Source organism: Siphateles boraxobius, unplaced genomic scaffold (assembly GCF_051911475.1).
Source record: "Siphateles boraxobius isolate OS27281-9 unplaced genomic scaffold, OSU_SipBor_1 26, whole genome shotgun sequence".
In the NCBI taxonomy this organism is placed as follows: Eukaryota; Metazoa; Chordata; class Actinopteri; order Cypriniformes; family Leuciscidae; genus Siphateles; species Siphateles boraxobius.
In genome coordinates, this window is record NW_027508876.1 from 22,124,433 (window position 1) to 22,144,764 (window position 20,332).

Below are 20,332 nucleotides of genomic sequence, written 5' to 3' on the forward strand. Positions count from 1 at the left end.
GCATTTAAGCACTGTACAAAACAATAAATAAACTGGATAAGAATATCAAACAAAACTGGATTGTTAAAGGTTTTATGACCATAACATACTCCGTTTAGAAGCTCTTTTGTCGGTTGAATGACACAAAGGAGATTTTGGTGATTTTGTTTGATTTACATCATGTAATAATATGTAGGCCTAAGCAATAAAATATAACTCTAACTACTAGGCACAGATTCGATGAGATCATCTCTTAAAAGTCCAGGCTACGTTTAAAGTTACATTTGGAACAAAACTCTAGTTTATAGCCTTAAAAATCTATTTATAAAATATTACAGCCTGCCTATTTTGTGAACAAAACATATGCCCAGTTTCAGCTTCAAATAACAGAAGGCTTGTAATCTTAAAATCATACTATTTCTATTTTAGTGTCAGTATGTCTGTGTTACGTCTTTAATTGGTGTTTTTACAGGCTTAACCCACCACCCCCCACATAAAAATGGCATGTTTAAATCAAACACACACTCACTCAATCACACATCCATATTGAGCAACCATAAAAATAACAGCCAATATCCAGAATGCTCGGTTGTGCTATAAATCTCAGAGTTTAATACACGCAAAAAATGAAGAGAAATACAGAAATAAAACTCGATCAGCCCGAATATAAAGGATGTACTTACAGTATTAATGTCCATATTAAGAAAGAAAATGAGGTCAAGCACAGATCAAGACTTTCCACCCTGAAGGTGGTGCGTGAGAGAGGATGAAGAAATCAACCGAACTCACAGTTTACATTTGTGTTGATAAAATGGATGGGAAGATCCCATAAGTACTTCAAACCCGCACACACATCCACTCAGTTCACAGTTTGATGGATTAAAAAAAACAAAGTCTCAAAAGATCCTATAGTTGTGTCAAATTAATTTCACACTCTATTGCCCTTACAGAAGAGTAATGGAAATGTATAAAAATACATAAAGGAAAAATGCCATGTCGTTTGGAAGGACTTCAAGTCTATTAATGGGCGATTCTGCAATAAGGAATTTTCAAGTAGGCCTACACAAAATCATGAAAAAATTTAAGTTCTTTAAATGGCTCCATACAATATTTATATTTTCCCATAACTTTCAAGTAGAAATAACATGACCGGTGTGTGCTTGTTCTTAAAAAAAAAATTTGTGAAACAAAATTCCGGTAATGAAGAATTCCCTAATTGAAGAATCACCCTAATATGAAGTGTAGGCTTGATTTGGCTGTTGCACGAGACTTGCACCATATCTATTTTTTTTTTAAAGCTTCCATTTCTGAAAATTTCTGTCTGGCGCTCTACACTTAAATCACCTCTGAATCTACATGTAATGACAACATAGGCTTCTTTAACAGTTAATTTACAACATACTTAATCGCCAAATTGAAAATACCTATTTTAATTGAATAAACGTGAAAATTCACTGATCTACTGGTTGCATTTCAAAAAGACAATTCCCCCCAGAGAATAAATACTTGCCTCTTCAAACTACGATCATGAATATTGCCTCATATTGTCACTCACAAAGTTTCATTTACGGCATCGATAGTCATTACCCACATAGAAATCTGAACCGATCCAACAGGTGAACAGAAACGAGGTAGCCTAAAAGGAAGCTCTGTAAAATACTACCCTTCGTTCACCGATTTACAGTATGTGATTCACACAGAGGACAAGATGGATCGCATACAGCATCACACGTTCCCTCACAGTTCAGATATGCATTCGTTACGGGGGCAGGACTCTTTTCCAAAAAGGAAGTGGATATTTACAGAGGGTGGTAGTGAAAGTCCCTCTAGAAAACAGTTGGAGATTATAGATCCATCTTGAGGAAAGGCGAGCAATTGACTCACCAGGCTCGATTCCCTTGGCCTTTATTGCACTTTGCTGAAAGTCATGAGAAAACAAACTTAAAAATACAAAACTGCAGCACATTCTTATCCTAATGACACGTGGAGGTGTGTTACTCCTGATACGAAAAACAATTTGAGATTGCTGGTATGTTAATGCTAACATATCTACCTTTTTTTGTATTGTTGGTGGAAAGCATTACATTTAATCATTCATTCACATGTACACACACACACACCCTTACACAGCAACTTTCATACTCTAACAGAATTTTAATGTACTTTTTTATGTTTCAGTACAAAGCTCTGTAGTATTTACCAATCAGTTGAAGGATTCAGACTGATGTTAAAGCGTTCAAGAATAGTCTCTGCTGATCAGCTTCATCCTTAAATCAAATCTGGAAATTAGTTCACCCAAATGGCCTTTTACTCACCCTATTGTCTTTCAAAACTTGTTTCACTTTTGTGTCAATGTCCAGGCTGTTCATTTTCCATACAATATAAGTGACAAGAGATGTCTAGTAAGATTTTCATGATTCATTAGTGAATGACAACTTACATTTGAGCCCGTTCCTCACAGAAAACATTATATGGCTTCAGAAACTAGAAATACAGTGCACAAGTTGTATGTACTATGATGCTTTTTTTGTCCATTTTAGATCTTGGCAGCATTTGGTCATTTTAATTATATGGAAGAGAGCAGCTTGGACATTGTGCTAAATGTCTCTTTTTGTGTGTGACTGAATGATTCAGTGATAGTTTTGGATTGACATGAGAGTGAGTAAATGAGAACAGAATTAGAATTTTAGGGTGAACTGTCCCTTTAACCCACAATACCCATAATATGCATGAATAAGTTGCAGAGACAATTAAAATAAACTGGAATAGGTTCTGAATTACAGCACAATCTCCCTGAGGACAAGGAAAACAGCGCAAGTCACAGGCTCCAAATGTGATGTGAATACTATAGAGCTTTGGGATAAAACAAGGAATGCACAGTATCAATATTCAGGATCATTTATATTTTCATTATATGTCCATATCAGCAGGCATCAATTTCCATCCAAAAAATTAGCATGTTCCCTTTTCATTACAGAAAAATGCATACACATCAATATATTATGGACTTAAAAATAAAAACGAGCAGCTTTGCAAATTAATTTTTAAGGCATTCTGTGGACAGCCCGAAGTGTGTCTGCTCCAACATAATGTGGTATTTCATAAAGTATATATCATACAAGTCTTAAATATCAGTTTCAATTCACACATTAGAGTGATATTCACATGACACAAACATCTGTGTGCATTCCAAGCTGAAACATAAAAAAGAAAAAGGGTTGATCACACAAACCAGGCTCAATGGATTCATCCCGCAAGGGAGGTTTACCAACGTTCAAGCTCAACCGTGATAAATTGTGTCAAAAAGTGTCTTAACAGTACAAATATTCACTCTACTCTGTGGGTTGGATTTCCCATAATTCCAGTCTTCACGTCCAGAAGAATCTAGATACATATTTATAAGGACAAAAACATCAGAACCCCACTAATGTTAATGAAAGGGCCATATAAAACAATGCAGACCGGTTGTGCTCCGCTGCCACCCTTTGTTGTTCGTTGGGGCTTTTGGATTTTGGGCTTGTCTTTGACTCTTCTGAGAAGGACCCAGCTAGGTTTGGTCTCTTTGCCATCTGTCAGATTATCCAGAGCACCTGGATTTTCCTGTCTTTCCTTTTTTCACACTTTTCAATGAAGTAGAAAAGGTCCACAGATACAATGCAGGGGAGGGGCGGGAATGAATTACCAATTCATCATGGAGTTTCTGTTCAAGGTCATGAAGAAAACTTGGCTGCTGCCTCCTGATCGGACCGAGGCAAAGAACACCTGCAGACGGAGGAACGGATGTCATTATACTGCCGATTGTTCACACAGAAGGGCTTATAACAGAGTTATAATCTACGTTCAGTTTTTGTTTGCTATCATTTAGAGTTATTATACTTAACTAAAGCTCAAACCATAAAAAAAATGTTAGTTGAAATTATATAAACTAACAGAAATAAATAAAAAATATAAAACTTATTTCAGCTAGTAGGCAAATTTCCCATTTTCATTTAGTTTAACTTAATGTACTAAAATTACAAATTAAAACAAATAAAAACTATATAAACAAATTAATACAAATTACAAAAACAAGATAAAGTTTTTAATGGAAATGAAAAACAAAAATAAAAACTAATTCAAAATATTAATAAAAGCTACAAGAAAAAGAAAAGAAAATATTTAAAACACTAACAAATGTTCACAAATATGATTGTGTATTCATGTTGGTTTATAGTTTTGAAAAACTTTTATAGTATTTTTACTATAGGCTAAAGGTTTATATGTCATGAATAAAAATCAAGTAACATGCAGTCCTTAAATTATGATTACAAGTGTACACCTTGTTTATTTTATTATATATTACAGATTAAAGTTTTTTTAAATACTATGAAAATGTATAAATAAAATTATATTATAAATTACATTATTAAATAGATACATTACTTATTTAACAAGCTGACATTTTGAAAAATACATATTTAAAAAAATATATATCATACATTTTATAATCAGAAATTAATTTTTCTTATATTTTTGAGTAAATTCATAAATCCAGACAAACAAAATGTGTGGTGTGTCATTGGCCCACATAAAGACTCCCATAATTTAAAAGTGACGTATATTTTTTTTTTAACGCTGTTAAAATTTACTCCCAAAAAAGAAAATTCAGTATGGGCAAGATGCATCATCATGATAACATATCATGATCTTTGATATCACCAGACCTCAAGTGAACAATGACACTATTGTCTTTTTAGAGCTTTACAGCTGAATTGAATTCTGTTTGTCACTGTAAAGCTGCTTTGAAACAATCTGTATTGTAGAAATCTCTACATAAACAAAGGTGACTTGACATACTTTATCGTTTCTCTCCGAAAGGAACTTCAGTCGCTGTGCTCGCTTGTGCATGAAAACTCCGTCGAGGTGTCCCGTTTCCACGGAGCGGATCTCAATGGCTTTCTCTCCCCAGCCCATGATCTGGTTGGAGTGGATGTAGGCTGCAGAAGGGGAGGGGGAAGGACGCGAACATATACAAAAGACAAAAGAAACATGTGACAGGAGAGCGCTGACATCAAATGCAGTACATCATCACAGCACCCCGTTCCTCAACGACTTCTGACTTCCAACAGCAACTTGAAACTAGCCCAGATCCAATGAAAACAAGCCTGCCAAAGCCACCCCACATCATCAGGAGGTCATTATTGCAGCAGTTTCTGAGCATCACAAATTAAAGCATTATGGTTATTATTGGTCTTTCATTTTGAAACTGATGTCATAAGGAACTAGCATCCAAATCCAGAGCTCTTTGGATACTAATGAACTAAAATCCAACTCTCTCCGAGGACTTCCTGTGCCCTTCATAGAGAAAATAATGATCTGGTTGTCTTGTGTAGAAAATGCATGAGATATGAATTTTACTTTGTTATTATGAATGCAGAATCACTGTAGAGTTGAACATAATTTGGATGAAACATTAATTTGTTCAGAACTGAGGGGGTGGGCGGCTGCTGGTCTACATCTGAACCCTCAGTATCAGACAACAAGTGACAAAGACATCCAACTAAATCATAACATTAACATTCTTCACGGATGAGAGATGAAAACACATATACAAACAAACATTAAAGCTGGAAATTAATTTTAGAGACACATGGCACAATATCTGATGCATGATCGTAGCAAAGCAAGAGCTGAAAGACACCAATATTTACATCTATAAAGACAACAAGAGTTTCATCGAAACTGATGATGGTCTCTTTGTCCCGGTTAGTGTTAAAAAAAATCTATTTAAATATGCTGAATATAATTATTTTTAGTGTTGGGTAAATCTCATGAAAACATTTTGGGGAAAAAAAATGGACCAAGTTGTTTTGCATTGTGAAATGTGAATTTTTGGATATGTGCATATGGACTAATAGTTTTCTTCAAGAATCAAAACATTAATTTTCTTCTTTTTTTTATTTTGGGTAATTCAATTGAGATTTTTTAAATTTGTGTGGTTTTTTTCATGAAAATTAAACAAGCTGCATATGCAATTAAATAGCATCAAAGCATAATATGAATAAAATAATACTATAATACAAATGTCGTTTCTTTATTTTGATTTCAAGATGAAAAATGACCCAGACATGTTTTCTGACATTCACCCAAGTATAAAAATAGTATGAAAATTGGATCCAAGGTCAAATCAGAAAGTTTTTTGGTCTTAAAGGAAATCAGATTAAGTGGTTATTAATAACAGAGATATATATTGTGTTAACAGTTTGAACAAAACAATACACAAGATGTGGCAGACATACAGACAAACATTGTTCTCTGTCAGGGTTTAGTATAGGTGGGCCGAGGTGAAGTGGGGTGGGGCGGCATTGGGCAGATTACATGGGCAGAAAAGCGGTCTAGTTAAGTGAGGGACAGGAAAGAGAGAAGAGGAATGAGTGGACAGAGACATGCGTGTTTGTGTAAGAGGACTGATTCAGAGAGGCTTCATTCTGACGGGTGTCGGGGACGGTCAGGTGCACCCGCATCAGGGCTCTAGAAGGAGAACAGGAGCGTTTTGTGTGAAATAAACAACCAAAACCTACCAACAGAGGTGGGCATCTCTCCCCACTGGAGCACCACGTCTTTAGTGATTCTGCCGTATGTGTTCACATAGACTCCCTCATCTTCATAACACAGAAGCATCTCCATGCCGTCGGTCTTGGGAAGCACCACAATGGCGTGAGGGGTAACACTGCCCTGAATCTGGGAAGGGAGGGGTGGGCGCAGATGAGCCTTGGGGTGACAAAAACGAGCCGTAGTGCAAAACATTCCCCCACTAGATGACGCTCTCCCCCCCCCTCGGGCCGGCCCTGTCAGTCATGTTTTCTGCTCCACTGTCTCGTGCTGTGGGTGGCCAGAGCTTCTCCCTTCGAGAAACTGCTGCAACAATCGAGACTCCTGCCCTCCACTCCACCACACCGACGCCTGAGCCCAAAAGCGCCCTGCTAACAGGCTACCACGGGGCATTGGAACGGTTTGGCTGCTTTGCTTCATGTACATGTTTGGTTTGTCAAAGGTCGTAGATCGGGGACATGTTTTTCTCTTACAGTGGAGATACTTTTCTACCACACTTGATAATGCTAAAACAATAATGGCATGTATTTGCAATATCATGAAATCTATTTTAGTCAACTAATATATGAATAACCATTCATCTACACACAAAACATTCAAACATGTTGCTCTAAACTGTGTAATCAGGGTCCAAAATTAACTTTCTGCAAAACCAGGTGATTTCAGGTCAATTTTAGACCATGAAAAAACATTTTTCTTTATTTTTATTAATAATATATATTTATATTAATTAATAATTTTTTAATGTAATATTTATATAAGCTGTTTTCCTTTATGATATATTTGTGACATAAATTATAGGTCGTGGTAGCATCAAATAAATCTGCCCGTCTCCGAATTTCCATGAAAAAGTAAAAGCATCATGTTTTAGTTTTCCCATATTTTAGGCTTTTTTTATCTTGTATATTTTTCTGAATGAATGCATAAAACTACTATGTAGTTTATTAAGTAAAAAAAAAAAAGTTAGTGCAATATACATTTCTGATGATAAATGATGCTGATAAACTTATGATACATTTCTCAGAGGATCAAGATGTTAGAAGAACTAAGTTGCACCATATGTCTTTAATATTGCCTTAAATTATATATATAAATATATATTTTTTTAATTTAACTAGTAAGGGTTAGATTCATGTCAGACAATTAATACGTATTATGTATTAAACAAAACAATATATTTTTAGCAGTCCCTGAAAAGTTACCAGCCAACTGGAAAGGGTTTTATTTTTCTCACCAAAGCCGTTTCTTAACTTGCATTTGGATTGAGTGTTAAATTTGGACCCTGTCTGTAATTATAGGACATATGTGGTACAGACGTCGACACTACAGTGCATGCCAGTGTCCCCGGGGAGGAGTCGTCCTATTTAAAGTCCCTTGGAATCAGGTTAAGGAGAGCTGCCTCCGCTCGGCCTGTTGTCACTTACGTGGGATGGAATGTAGATATCGTATGGATTCCCAGAGTCGACATCTATCACGTGAAAACCAACGCTGGAGCCATAGATGACCTTTAATCTCTGACCCTCCTCCACCGTCAGGTCTACAAGCAGAGGCTTGTGCTGAAGTTCTGTGAAAGACTTTGGAGAGACAGAAGAGACACTGAAAATATGATGAACAAGCTAATGAGGGACTTTAAACAATGACACTCACAACGAAATATGCTCTAGGCACTATAGTACCAAAATAGCTACCTAATTTGCACATTTCGTGCTCTGCATTACTTAAGAAAAAAGGGGCCTTAGAATTCAACTTTGCAGGGCAGTTTAGTTAAAAATGATCACATAAATGCTCTTACTTAAAGGGAGTAAAGGGGATCACACTGGACCGGACGTCTGTCTCACCTTAAAAGCCATGAATTTGTGGTATGGTTTGGGAGCCCAGGCATAAATCTCCACTGCATTCTTCAATGCAATCACCAAGAACTTAATCCTCTCATATTTGACTGTTGAACAACAAATACATGTGAAAATATTAGTATGTAATTTTTTTTCAGACAGACACAGACAAATAGATAGATGATCAACAGACAGATATATATATATATATATATAGACAGACAGAGTAGATAGATAGATAGATATATAGACAGACAGACAGAGTAGATAGATAGATAGATATATATAGACAGACAGACAGAGTAGATAGATAGATATGTAGACCGACAGAACGATATGTAGATAGATAGATAGATAGATAGATAGATAGATAGATAGATAGATAGATAGATAGATAGATAGATAGATAGATAGATAGATAGATAGATAGATAGATAGATAGATAGATAGATAGATAGATAGATAGATAGAGTCAATTTAGGTTTGAAAACAATTTGGCCAAATTGACCAAAAGACATACCGACTTTATAATGGACACAACCCTCTAGGTCACCAACAGTGATCCATCCTTGTTTTTTTTCTACCTCAGGGTCATTGTGAAGTATCCTGTTTCTGAGCCATGACAGATAATAGACCCTCAGTTTATTCTTTTTGCCTGTAAAAAAAAAAAAGAGAAATTAAGAACTTCTCATTACATACAGAAAATACAGAGATCTAACAAAACAGATCTTTGTCCAGTCAAATGGAGAGTTGATAATGAGCTCACCTGATATGGTGACCAGGACATTGAGACCCTCCAGAACCTCCATCTGTTGAAAGCGCCTGCGGTTGATCAGATTGTAGACTTTGCCCTGACCACTGCGATCTAGTAACATGAGTCCATTTTCTGTTCCTACCAGCAGGTTCACTCCTACAACGATCAAAAACAAGAGTTAAAAAGATCTGAAGATCATAATGGATCTGAAGTGATATGAAGGCATTTATGCTAAACTCAATTAGGAACAGATGTTGAGTATAAAGAAAGAAAAAAGTTTGAGAGTTTGGACTCACCCCATAGTGCAGCACACAGGATCTCAGAGTTGAAGCGCTTTTTGTACTTGCGGATTTCCGGTGTGTCGCTGTGTGGCCGGATATTGGTGGGATTGACATTAACAACAGAAATTTTCCGAGCCTCATTCAATCGAGCTTGTTCCTGTTCCTGTTCCTGTCGCATGAGTTCATCTGCAAAATGAGCTGTCGCCAAATAAAAACATTATAATCACTGACTTTTTCTTTGCAGTAGGATTTTGTTGAGTGCTCATCATATATCAAGTATGTGACACATTAGTGCCCCTTTTTTCATGAACAAAGTGCCAATCTCTGATTGAACTGGTGCCCAATTCTGAGAATTTCCACTGATGAAAAGAACACCAGCACTGTAACTATTTAAGTGAACAAGGGGTATAAGAGGTGGATAAGTCACCTGAGGCAGGGTTGTCCTCATCGTCTTCTGTGGGGGAGGTCTGATACACACGTGGATCCACAAAAGGTGTGAAGGAAGCTTTGGATCCACTCCCCATCCCAAACTGCCAACATGGAGATTTAGGATGTGAAAAACAAGCATCCACAAACCTTACAAAATGTCTCATTTAATGATTGACTGCAGTTAGAAAGGTCCATTTATTGTAAAATGTTAGCAGGAAAAGCAAGCACTGAAAAAGTTTATTTACGTAATCAGTATTTTGTCTCGTTTATATATATTTGTGTGTGTGTGTGTTTGTGTGTTTTCTTACAGATGTATTCTAAGATCTACATTAACATGCAAAAGTTTGGGATCTGTAAGAATTTTATTTTTCATGAAAGATATTAATACTTTTATTCAGCAAGAACACATTAGATTGATCAGAAGCAACAGTAAATATATTAACAATGTTACAAACGATTTCTATTTCAAATAAATGCTGTTCTTTTGAACGTTATATTTATCAAAGAATCTTGAATAAAAAACAAATCCTTTTTATAAATGTTAATACGGTTTACTGTTCGCAACTGTTTTCAACATTGATAATAAAAAAGCATCGAATCAGCTTATTAGGATGATTTTTGAAGGATCATGACACTGAAGACTGGAGTAATAATGCTAAAAATGCAGCTTTGATCACAAGAATAAATTACATATAAAACTACATCAACAAAGAAAATAGTTATTTCAAATTGTAATAATATTTCACAACATTACGGTTTTTACTGTATTTATGATCAAATAAATGCAGCCTTGGTAGGCATAAGAGACTTCTTCCAAAATCATTAAAAATCTTTCCAACCCCAAACTTTTAAACTGTTGTGTATTTAATTAGTGAATTAATCTTGTTAAAAGGACGTTTAGATATTTTTTATATTGAAAATAAGAAAAATACTGATTAATAAAAGAATTTTTTGAAGTAAAAGCACAAAATCAGGCCACTTGCGAAAAGGGAAAATGAGTTAAAGGGGAGAAAGCATTTTATTGACTGTCCTATATGTATAAAAATGTGATGTTAAAATGATAGTAAATTAAATAAAGAGAATAAATATGAAACAAACAGAAAAAAACAAGGAAATTAAAGTGAATTATAACAGGATCTGGGCTTCAGCGAATCTACAACCAGATAAATATGTGCATCTGAATTGAACGGGGATGGATTAGATGTGTCGGGTTAGAAATTTGAGGGTTGGAGTGCAGGGTGGCTCTAACAGGCTTGTCCGTCACCTACTTCAGCCACAGAGTCCAGGTCCAGCCCACTAGAATGCCGCCCAGGGCCCTCGCCAGGCGAGTGGCTTTCCTGCACTAGATCGGGCAGATTGAAGTTACCGGGGAAACCATTGTTCTCGGCATGACCGAGCTTTCTTTCCCCAAACGTCTGCAGAGAGGAACAGAAAGAGGAGTAGGGCTACACTACTGGAGGCCCTTGCGTGGCTAAGCCATCTTGCAGAGATATTCGGGAAATGCACTGAGTGTGCCTCTGTCAGCAAGTGTGCAACAAGCTTGATCAGAGATTTTGTTGGAGAAATCAGAAGAAGGTGAAAGAAATACCAAAATATAAGCCAATAAAATGAGGCTTAACTAAGGCAAAAACAAACATGAGTTGGTAAACTAAAAGAGAAATAAAAGTGTGACACACTAGAGGAATGAGTGTAGGAGTTTTTGCCAACCAGGAAAGGAACCTGTCTAGGTAAGTGCACCTACCTCTCGCATCATCAGGGTGCCGTCTTGTGAATTTTTACCAAATGAATCATTGGCATGAGAATCCTCCAGGTTGCCCAGTGAGTCAGTGCCACCCTGGCCAGCAGAAGGCCTGTTGGGAGAATAGGACAAAAATACACATAAATTACTTCTATAAATGATGACGCTTTCTTTAAAGGTGCTGTATATAATTTTTTGACTGTACTAAAGCACAAAAACACCATAATATGTTTGCAGAGAGTTTTAGGAAACATGCTAAGTTCACATAATCGCTTCTCTGAAAAACCATGCTAAATCCAGTTACTCTACTTTGAAATGTGCGTTCCGTGTTTCGGTCTGTGTGATCTTGCTCGCTGCCAATTTACCCAATAGTATTTAAAGACCCTGGGTTGCCAGTTGGCGGAAAACACCATATTGCAGCCATGGAAGCCAGCAAACAAACTAGGTCAGAGATCGCAGATTCTTAAAAAGCCTCAGCATCCATCTAAAAAGCTCTATGCCCAGTGCAAGGCTCATCGCCTACCAATTGTCAATTGTGCTCATTCCTGTTGTGTTCTAAAACTGGCAAACAGCGTGAGGTGTGAGGACGGGAGAAACAACCGAACCCTCTCCAATATTTTGAATTTAGACTGCAGTACCCATTTCAACCACTAGCTGTCAATATTACATATTGCACCTTTAAGACATTGTAGAAACCAACTGAAATTGTTGGCAAAAACACTTACTTTTCTGTGTTGAATTAGACATTTAGAAAAACCACCATACTACTCTATTCCTGCTGTTTATAGTATGTATACAGTGCACAGTATGCAAATTTTTTGTATGCAATGAATCCTAATAACTTAATACCCAGCACAGAATGCTTTGTGCACATTTTTCCAAATGTATTGTTTCTCACAATGCAATGCTGATTTACCTTGTTTTCCATGCGTCAAATAAACAATACGTAATATCATCTGTCATCTTTTTCCTAACTCTAAAAAAACTCTCAAAAGTCAATACCCCCCCCCCCCCCCCCCTCAAATTAACTTTTCATAAAATACATTCGCATAACGTGCAAAATAACCTTAATTGGACGCCAATTTGGACTTTCTGATATTTAATATTCAACCTGATAAGGTCATCTGCTAACAATAATATAGTTTGAAACGTTTATTGTTACATGTTTTTATATACTAATTAAAAATAGCAGACAGTATTATAGTGTGTATATAGTGTAAAGGAGTTGAGGAAAGAGAACATTCTCATTGAGGAGAGAATTTAATTGCACAAAAACTTTTTAATGAGGCCCTGAGCAAAAGACTGTATATTAATGTGTATCTGCTAACAATTAATTTGTCAACATTTGAAAGTACAAAAGCATGTCAATGGACCAGTGTTGTTACCGTTAACTAAAACAATTAAAACACTCACATAATGCGCGGTATATCACTAACAGGGACCGTTCCATCATGAGCGCCGCCTTCTCCATCCTCATCCTCACTGCTTTCTGATTCCTCACTGGATGAGGAATAATCTGTCACTTTCCTGGGTGGCCGGTTTGTTTCCTCATTGGTTCGCAGCTCGCGGAGTTCTTTGGCCAGAGCAGTGAGGTCCTTCAGGGCAGGGAATGATCAGAGAAGAGAGACAAAGACAAAAAGACGACGTATAAGGTTTTATTCATTCCTTGATCTGCTTGATTTGATCACCAGCGAACAATAAATCCACCAAAATGTAAACAGCATTTCATGTTATAAGCCTGTGAAGAGCATATGCTACAATAATTTATCCGTTAGTAGAAGTCATGAGGATAAACTTTGTTTTGCAAATTTAGGTCATGTAAATGTAAAAGATGACCAGAAAGAAAGAAATAAGCAACCATTACAGACAGGAAAATCAAGTAAAACATTTTATAAAGCTTTACAAATAAACTCTGAAGGTGAGATAAAAACATCCGCCATCATTTCGCAGAATGATGCACAACTGTATAAACCATCACGTGCACAAGTCAGAGAAATAATAGACAAGAATATTGAAGAACTGATGCAGAACTAGGGTTTTTTATCCTGAGGCCTGTGCCCTGCATGCAGAAGGTTAGTAAGAGTCAGCAGCTCCAGCTCTGTGCCCGTCTTACCAGCTCCTCCTGTTGACAGGCCACCAGGCAGCCAGATAGAGAGAAAACGTCATTGAGAAACCACAATTCAACTCTTGTGCTCTTATATTTAAACAATGATGCTAGAAAGAGATGCTAATTTCCAGTTTTGACTCAATGTGCAACCAAACACCTGGAGTGTGATGCTGTTAACAATCTTGAGCAAAATGCAAGACTACGTTCAAATGTATCATTTGAGCAAATGAAAAAAAAGGTTGAGGAATAGAAGTACAGTACATTCAATGCTGAGATTGATCTGAATAGTTTTACCAACAATTTAAAGAAGTTTATTCTGGTTGTGTGCTCGCACTGAATTTAAAGCAACATGTTTAAGAATACTTTTTACGGACAATTTAAACAACTTTTGATTAGCTTGTCCGTTCGCAGTGACATTGCAACAATTTACACAAGAATGATTTTTACAAATGATTAACACAGAATTTCATACAGAATTTCGCATTGATTTTGTTGCATCAATTTACGTAATAGAAGTTGTGCTCATGATTTTTAAAGAAAATTTGTGCTTGAATTAAAAGGGTTAGTTCACCCAAAAATGAAAATTCTGTCATAAATTGCTCACCCTCCTGTCGTTCCAAACCCGCAAGACTTTCGTTCATTTTCGGAACACAAATGAAGATCTTTTGATGAAATCTGAGAGATTTCTGTTCTTCCATTGACAGCTACGCAACTACCACTTTCAAGCCCCAGAAAGGTAGTAAAGGCATCATTAAAGTAATCCATTCATTTACCCAATGAATGTGACAATTTATGCAAGAATGGCTTTACAAATAATTTGCACAAATTAGTTTCGCTCGTCTGTTTAAACTGAATACGACAACGTGTATGAATGATAATTACAATTTCCATTAAAAAAAAAATTGCTTGAGAAACCATTGAATTGCTCTGTACTTTCATCCCTCACTGCTTTGTTTTCGTTTCACAACAAATTAAATGTAAGGTCTACTGATTAAAGTTAATATTCTTAAACGACTACACAAATAAATCACTTCAATAATATAAATAATGATAGGGTCCTTTTTTTAACAAAGTTTTAAACAAAATCCCTTTTCCTTGGCCTAAAACAGCTGTTGTCTAGGTAACCGTGAAACCTCTGAGATGGTGTCAAGGATTACGGACACTGTGAACGACTGACAAATTGGTGCGATGGAGAAAAGTGCAGCAAATGATGGTGACTGACACGGTGACTGAAGCTGTGAACGAGACCGACAGACAGAAAGATTGGAGGGGAGTTAAGCAATGAGAGATGGTGTGAAATATTGATGAGAGAACGATTGAAGACTTGAGAGGGCGAGTGACAGAAATAGATGAGACAGGCAGCGAACGAGTGCTTGAATGTAAGAAGCATGAAAATGGACAGAGAGAGATGAAGTGAGAAGATGTCACTAACCTCATCTACGGCTTTCTTATAACTCTGGAGAAAAGCAATTGACAATAGAGAACCGAGGGTGGAGGAACAATTGAACGGATTAGACAAAATGTTAAATGAGCAAATGGTTAGTAACACAAACACACAGTTTTTATTTTAACTCTGAGGCAAATGTGAACATCATATAGCTGGAGGTTATGAGTAGGTTAGCTCAAATGAGATTTGATTTACTGGTGATATATTAAAGACCCCATAAAATAGCTTAACACGTTTTAATTAATGTACTTTGTTGAAACAGAAAGTTTGGGAGGGGCATATTGAAGGGCTTACTTCAATATGTCTTTAATTGATGGTAAATCAATTTGGAAAGAACACCATGAGATATTGGGAAAACCGTTCAGATTTTTAAAAGATATTTAGTTTAAGAAGTCTTAAAAAGAAGTTAGTGAAGTATTAGATATTTTCATTTTAGGGGTATCTTGTTCTTGGAAACCAGCCCTGTCAGAGGAGAAACATTTGAAGCACAGTTACACTATAATGATGATGCATTTTGGGAACTCTTTCTCACCGCTGGTCGGCTGGGTCTGGTCACCTCTCTGTTCTCCTCCTGGTTTTTGGGCTTGGATTCTTGGGACACTGATGGGGATCCCTCAGGTTTACTGGAGCCTGTAGAGACAACTGAACGTCAAGGATTGGTTTGGAGAGGCTGTGCTGAGAGAATATTCCAGAGGGTCTCTCACCTCCCACCCGGTTCCTCTCACTGGAGCCGCCCTGAGAGCTGGGTGTGCTAGAACTAGAAGAACTCCCACTGCTGGTTCTCTGGAGAGCCGACTCCATGGAAATACGCAGGTCTGGGTTACTGTGACAATGGTAGGACACAAGGAAGATGTGGAGTTTGACATTTCGATCGTTACAGTTAAATGGGTTAAGATGTCAAGATGAGTAATCACAAATATATATTATATATGTATATAAGTTAGTGAAAAGTGTGTGGGAAGTACAGTATATACCTGGCTCGGATCAGATGTGCTCCAGTTCTTGGTCCCAGTCCACCTGGTCCATTCCCAGGAGAATTTTTTCTCACCAGCGCAGGGGATATAGAAGTGGTCCTTTGGGGTACCTGAAGCATGTTAACAGATGTTAACTTTACTAAGATGCACTTTAGAAAAACAGCTTTTTAAAAATATAGGCTTTGATTTTTTTATCCAGATCACATGTAGTTAGCAGTGGATCTCAACTGGTTTTGGTTCAGGAACTAGATTTCACATTGGGACATTGTTGTAACTTTTGTTGTTGAATAATAATAATTATTTTTTCTGAAAGCATGTGATGCCAAGTATAAATACTCAGAAAAACACTATTTAATTATGGTTTTGTGTTTATCTTAAAAGAATGCAACGACATGCAGCCCACCCTGGGCATACTTCAAGTACATAATAGTGCACTGATGTCCTTGTTATTGATTCAGCCTTGCCATATTCTCCAGCCATTTTTTTTTTACCTAAACAAACTACAAATATGACATCAGTTTAAGCGCCAAAATTTTCTAGAACTTTTACTAACAGACATCAAGTGACGATCCAACACAGTACTAAACAGATCAGGTTATTTTTACAATAGTAAATTTAAATGTCCTTAAAAAATTTCCTTGCCCCAAACTGCACAAGTTGTGCCAATTATTATTTAAATGAGAAAGGATGGATATGAAAAAATAATCAAATAAAATATGGGAAATTTTTTTTAAAAATGGCTCAAAACATGTTTACTTTTGTTTCAAGTGAACTCATATTTAATGTAGTTAAATATTTTCTTATATTTTTATTTGTGCCAAAATATTGTTTGACTGGGTGCACGGCCTTCGACAAAATATATAAAAGATTTTTCTCCTTCCTTTATTAAATTGACAAGCCTATTAAATTAGCATAGTCCTAAATATGCTCGATTATATGGTCAGTTACATTTTTATTATTAATCATATTCAGCAAGGTTTTTCGCTTTCTGAGATCCAATCAGAAAAGACCTGTGATCCACCAGTTGAGAGCCACTGCTTCAGTCAACACATTTCACCCCAGATTATCACCTTTGGAGGGACATCATCTTCCTGTCTCAGCCAAGAGCTGCGGTCAAATTTGTCATCTCGGCTGGTGACGCGAGGTGGTGGGGGCGGGGTTTCTGACGTGGGGTCAGAGTTCTGGCGAGGCATCGGGGGTCGGTGAGGCGACAGCCCCTCTTGGAAGGCTGAGACGCCCTGAGAGGACTGATCATGCAGAGACTGGGATCCTGTCATGGAGGAGCCATGGGACTTCACCGAAACTAGGTGCGCCATCTGAATTAAGAACTTTGAGGTCAGTGTTTTTCACAACACATCTGAAATCTGTTAAGACAGGTCAGGAGGTCAAGTAGTACCTGAGGCTCTACCGGGCGATGCATGGGAGGCGTCCGGGCCTGCTGTATGCCTCCACTGCTGAAGGACTCTGAGCGGGGAGGCAGGGAAGGATCAGAAATACGGTTGGCCACTTTGTGCTGGAGAGCAGGAGAGCTCTGGCGGTTCAGCTTGGAACGTTCCTCAACCTGACAGACAGAGAGGGTGTTAATGTCCATGCAACTCTTCACAACCAATCTGTTTCCTCTTTGCTTGGGAGTCAGAATGGGCCGCGAAACTGCGAAGTACATATGAGACACCGTAGGATCTACACTAGGCTACATTATTTGATAAAAAAAAAACTGTAAAAATTTTTGTTATAACGGTTATATTTTTTTTATTATATTATGAAATAATATTACAATTTAAAATAACTTTTCTATTTCAATATATTTTAAAATGTAATTTATTCTTGAGGTTTCGGCATCATTACAGCAGTCTTCAGTGTCACACGATCCTTTAGATTTCATTCTAATATCCTGTATTTCTTTTGATCAATTTAACACATCCTTGCTGAATAAAAAAAAAATATTTTTTTTAATTCCCAAACTACTGAACAGTAGTATATATGTACACATCTTTAAATATATGCACAAAAGGAACTTAGTCCATTAATTACCAACAACAACAAAAAATAGCTAATATTTTCGAAATAAATAATTAATAGATTGTGAACTGTTGACACTGAATTATTGGATCTACTTCTAAACCCAAAATAAACCCTGATTTTTAGGATTTTTTAGGAACAATTTTTGTGGCTAAAGATGGTAATTCAGTGCATTTGCTGAAGCAAGCTCATTAGTTTACTTTATATAATAAGAACAGCTAATAACGTGGTGATGAGACCTGTAGCAATTTAAGAAGGTTGTACAGAGACATCTCTCTGGCAATCCTATTCATATTTCCCATTCACATAATCACCCAAGATTGTTTTTCAATCTTTGTCAAAATCCGCTTGTCCTAAATTCAGGAGACGGCCTCATTACAAGACATTTTAGATATTTTTAGACCTGTTCCCTGAGCTTGACTGTAGATAATCTTTTGTTCACTTCCGCAAGCCCGATCGAAATGACTCCATAAGCAAAGAAGAAACATACAACTAAATGACAGAAAAATAAATATCATCAAGCTAAAGACAGAAAGGAAACGTTTAGTCCATTATGTCCAGTATATTAAAGGAGATGCTAAAAAGTAGCTGTTTCTAGCTAACTCAAATTCAAACAAGCCTCAAAACTGTCATGCACCATTCACAAGCATTTCCAGACATGAAAAGAATCGCTTATGGCCAATCTAGACGTCAAGTGTTCAATGAGACAGAAAAAGACATGTTAGTGAGAAAACCATGTTCATTTCTTAACTGAGAATGAAGGGAGGTTTGGATCTGAAATGACTCAGAGACAGATTGTGCTCTGAAGACTGTCTCTAACAGAGTAACTAGTAACACACCACCCCTTATCAACAAGCCTTTGTAATTGTAACAATGCCTAAAGCACAGGTTCTCAACCAGGGGGGCCAGGACTCACTAGGGGGCCTCAGCACACTTCCAAGGGGGAACCAAAAATGAGTCCAAAATATAAAAAAAAAACAGAAGACAATACAAAGTTTACACATTAAGAACATTATGTTATTGGGATAATGGAATTTAATGATTTATAATTAATTCATTTAACTATGTAAATATATTGACACTCAGTCAACAGTTTCTGAAATGATCAGATCTGCAATTATATTTTGGGGGGACTTTTGTATTTATGTAAATATGTTGACACTCCTAGTTTCTAAAATTAGCAGATCAGCCATTATGGCAGAAGGATCAGAAATATTTTGGGGGCCTATTGTATTGTCTTTGATAATGGAAGTATTTGAAGTTCAATAGGTTGAGAGCCACTGGTCTAATGCTACTCATTGCCCAACACATCCAAACCTCTCTCATCTTCGCCCCACAAACCCCTGCTCCTCTGTAATCAGCTTTCTGTAAGAAGAAAAGGAGCGATAGGTGAGATCAAAGAGAAGATTACGGGAAATTAGAACAAGACGACAGCGAGTGCAGAAGCTGTCTGAAGAAAATCCACCAAACTAACTGGGAGATGTGAACACGTGTCACCCGAAGAACAAGAGAAAAACAGAGAAAAGGCATTCCAGAAGTGATCATCCAAATGCCCCGATAGAAATGTGGAAAAAATATATTTTTCCCCACATTAAATCTTTAATACACCATGACCAGATCGGTAAGCGTCTAGGTCATGGCGAAAAAAGGAGTCATGCTAACGGAGGCAGACCTTTGAGACGTATAAGTCTCTCTCAATTTCAGCCCCTTTGCTGGAGCGACCGGGATTGCGGACCCGGGACTCTTGATCCTGCTGGACCATCCTGAGCAGCTGGGACGGATCTGGCTCGCAAGACACGCGGATTCTAGGAACGTTCGGCCCACTGACTATCCTGAGCTGAGGCTCGGCCAGCTCCATCTCTCTTGAGTAGGAGGCTGCTGGGTAGGAGGGGGGTCTCGTGGGCTGATTAGAGGGGTTCTGGTCAGCAGGGACAAGGTGGCCGACACGTTTTTCTCCAGGACTGTTAAACGAATGGTGCTTCTTGGGAGGGATTCGAGGGGAGTTACTCTGAGCTCTCTCCATCACCTGTGTTCAGATAAGCACAATAAAACCGTTCAGATAATGACCCACAAAACTGAGGATGCAAGGAGGGCCGCTTCATAGCACGATAAACCAAAAAGCATCCAGTGGATTCTGAAAACCAATGGAAAAGTTATTCACAGGAAGCAAAATGTAAGAAC

General features: G+C 37.3%; 1 protein-coding gene across 42 annotated transcripts in view; it reads right to left on the reverse strand.

Moving 5' to 3' along the window:
• Positions 1-566: 566 nt before the first annotated feature.
• The window catches only part of tnikb (TRAF2 and NCK interacting kinase b), a 61,916-nt gene continuing 42,150 nt past the window's right edge, over positions 567-20,332 (reverse strand). For 4 of the 42 annotated variants that reach the window (XM_077244940.1, XM_077244939.1, XM_077244936.1 and 1 more), the window contains 19 exons: positions 19,824-20,177; positions 17,529-17,693; positions 17,203-17,448; positions 16,133-16,242; positions 15,863-15,981; positions 15,691-15,788; positions 15,144-15,167; positions 13,018-13,199; positions 11,608-11,716; positions 11,135-11,281; positions 9,865-9,967; positions 9,453-9,635; positions 9,169-9,312; positions 8,923-9,057; positions 8,409-8,509; positions 7,995-8,144; positions 6,540-6,699; positions 4,816-4,955; positions 567-3,741 (listed from right to left, as the gene is read on the reverse strand). In XM_077244940.1, coding sequence (XP_077101055.1) covers positions 3,658-3,741; positions 4,816-4,955; positions 6,540-6,699; positions 7,995-8,144; positions 8,409-8,509; positions 8,923-9,057; positions 9,169-9,312; positions 9,453-9,635; positions 9,865-9,967; positions 11,135-11,281; positions 11,608-11,716; positions 13,018-13,199; positions 15,144-15,167; positions 15,691-15,788; positions 15,863-15,981; positions 16,133-16,242; positions 17,203-17,448; positions 17,529-17,693; positions 19,824-20,177 — 2,754 coding nt within the window. In that variant the 3' untranslated portion in view covers positions 567-3,657. The remainder of the gene's footprint in view (positions 3,742-4,815; positions 4,956-6,539; positions 6,700-7,994; positions 8,145-8,408; positions 8,510-8,922; positions 9,058-9,168; positions 9,313-9,452; positions 9,636-9,864; positions 9,968-11,134; positions 11,282-11,607; positions 11,717-13,017; positions 13,200-15,143; positions 15,168-15,690; positions 15,789-15,862; positions 15,982-16,132; positions 16,243-17,202; positions 17,449-17,528; positions 17,694-19,823; positions 20,178-20,332) is intronic. The other 38 variants (XM_077244942.1, XM_077244941.1, XM_077244938.1 and 35 more) reach the window with 13 other exon arrangements.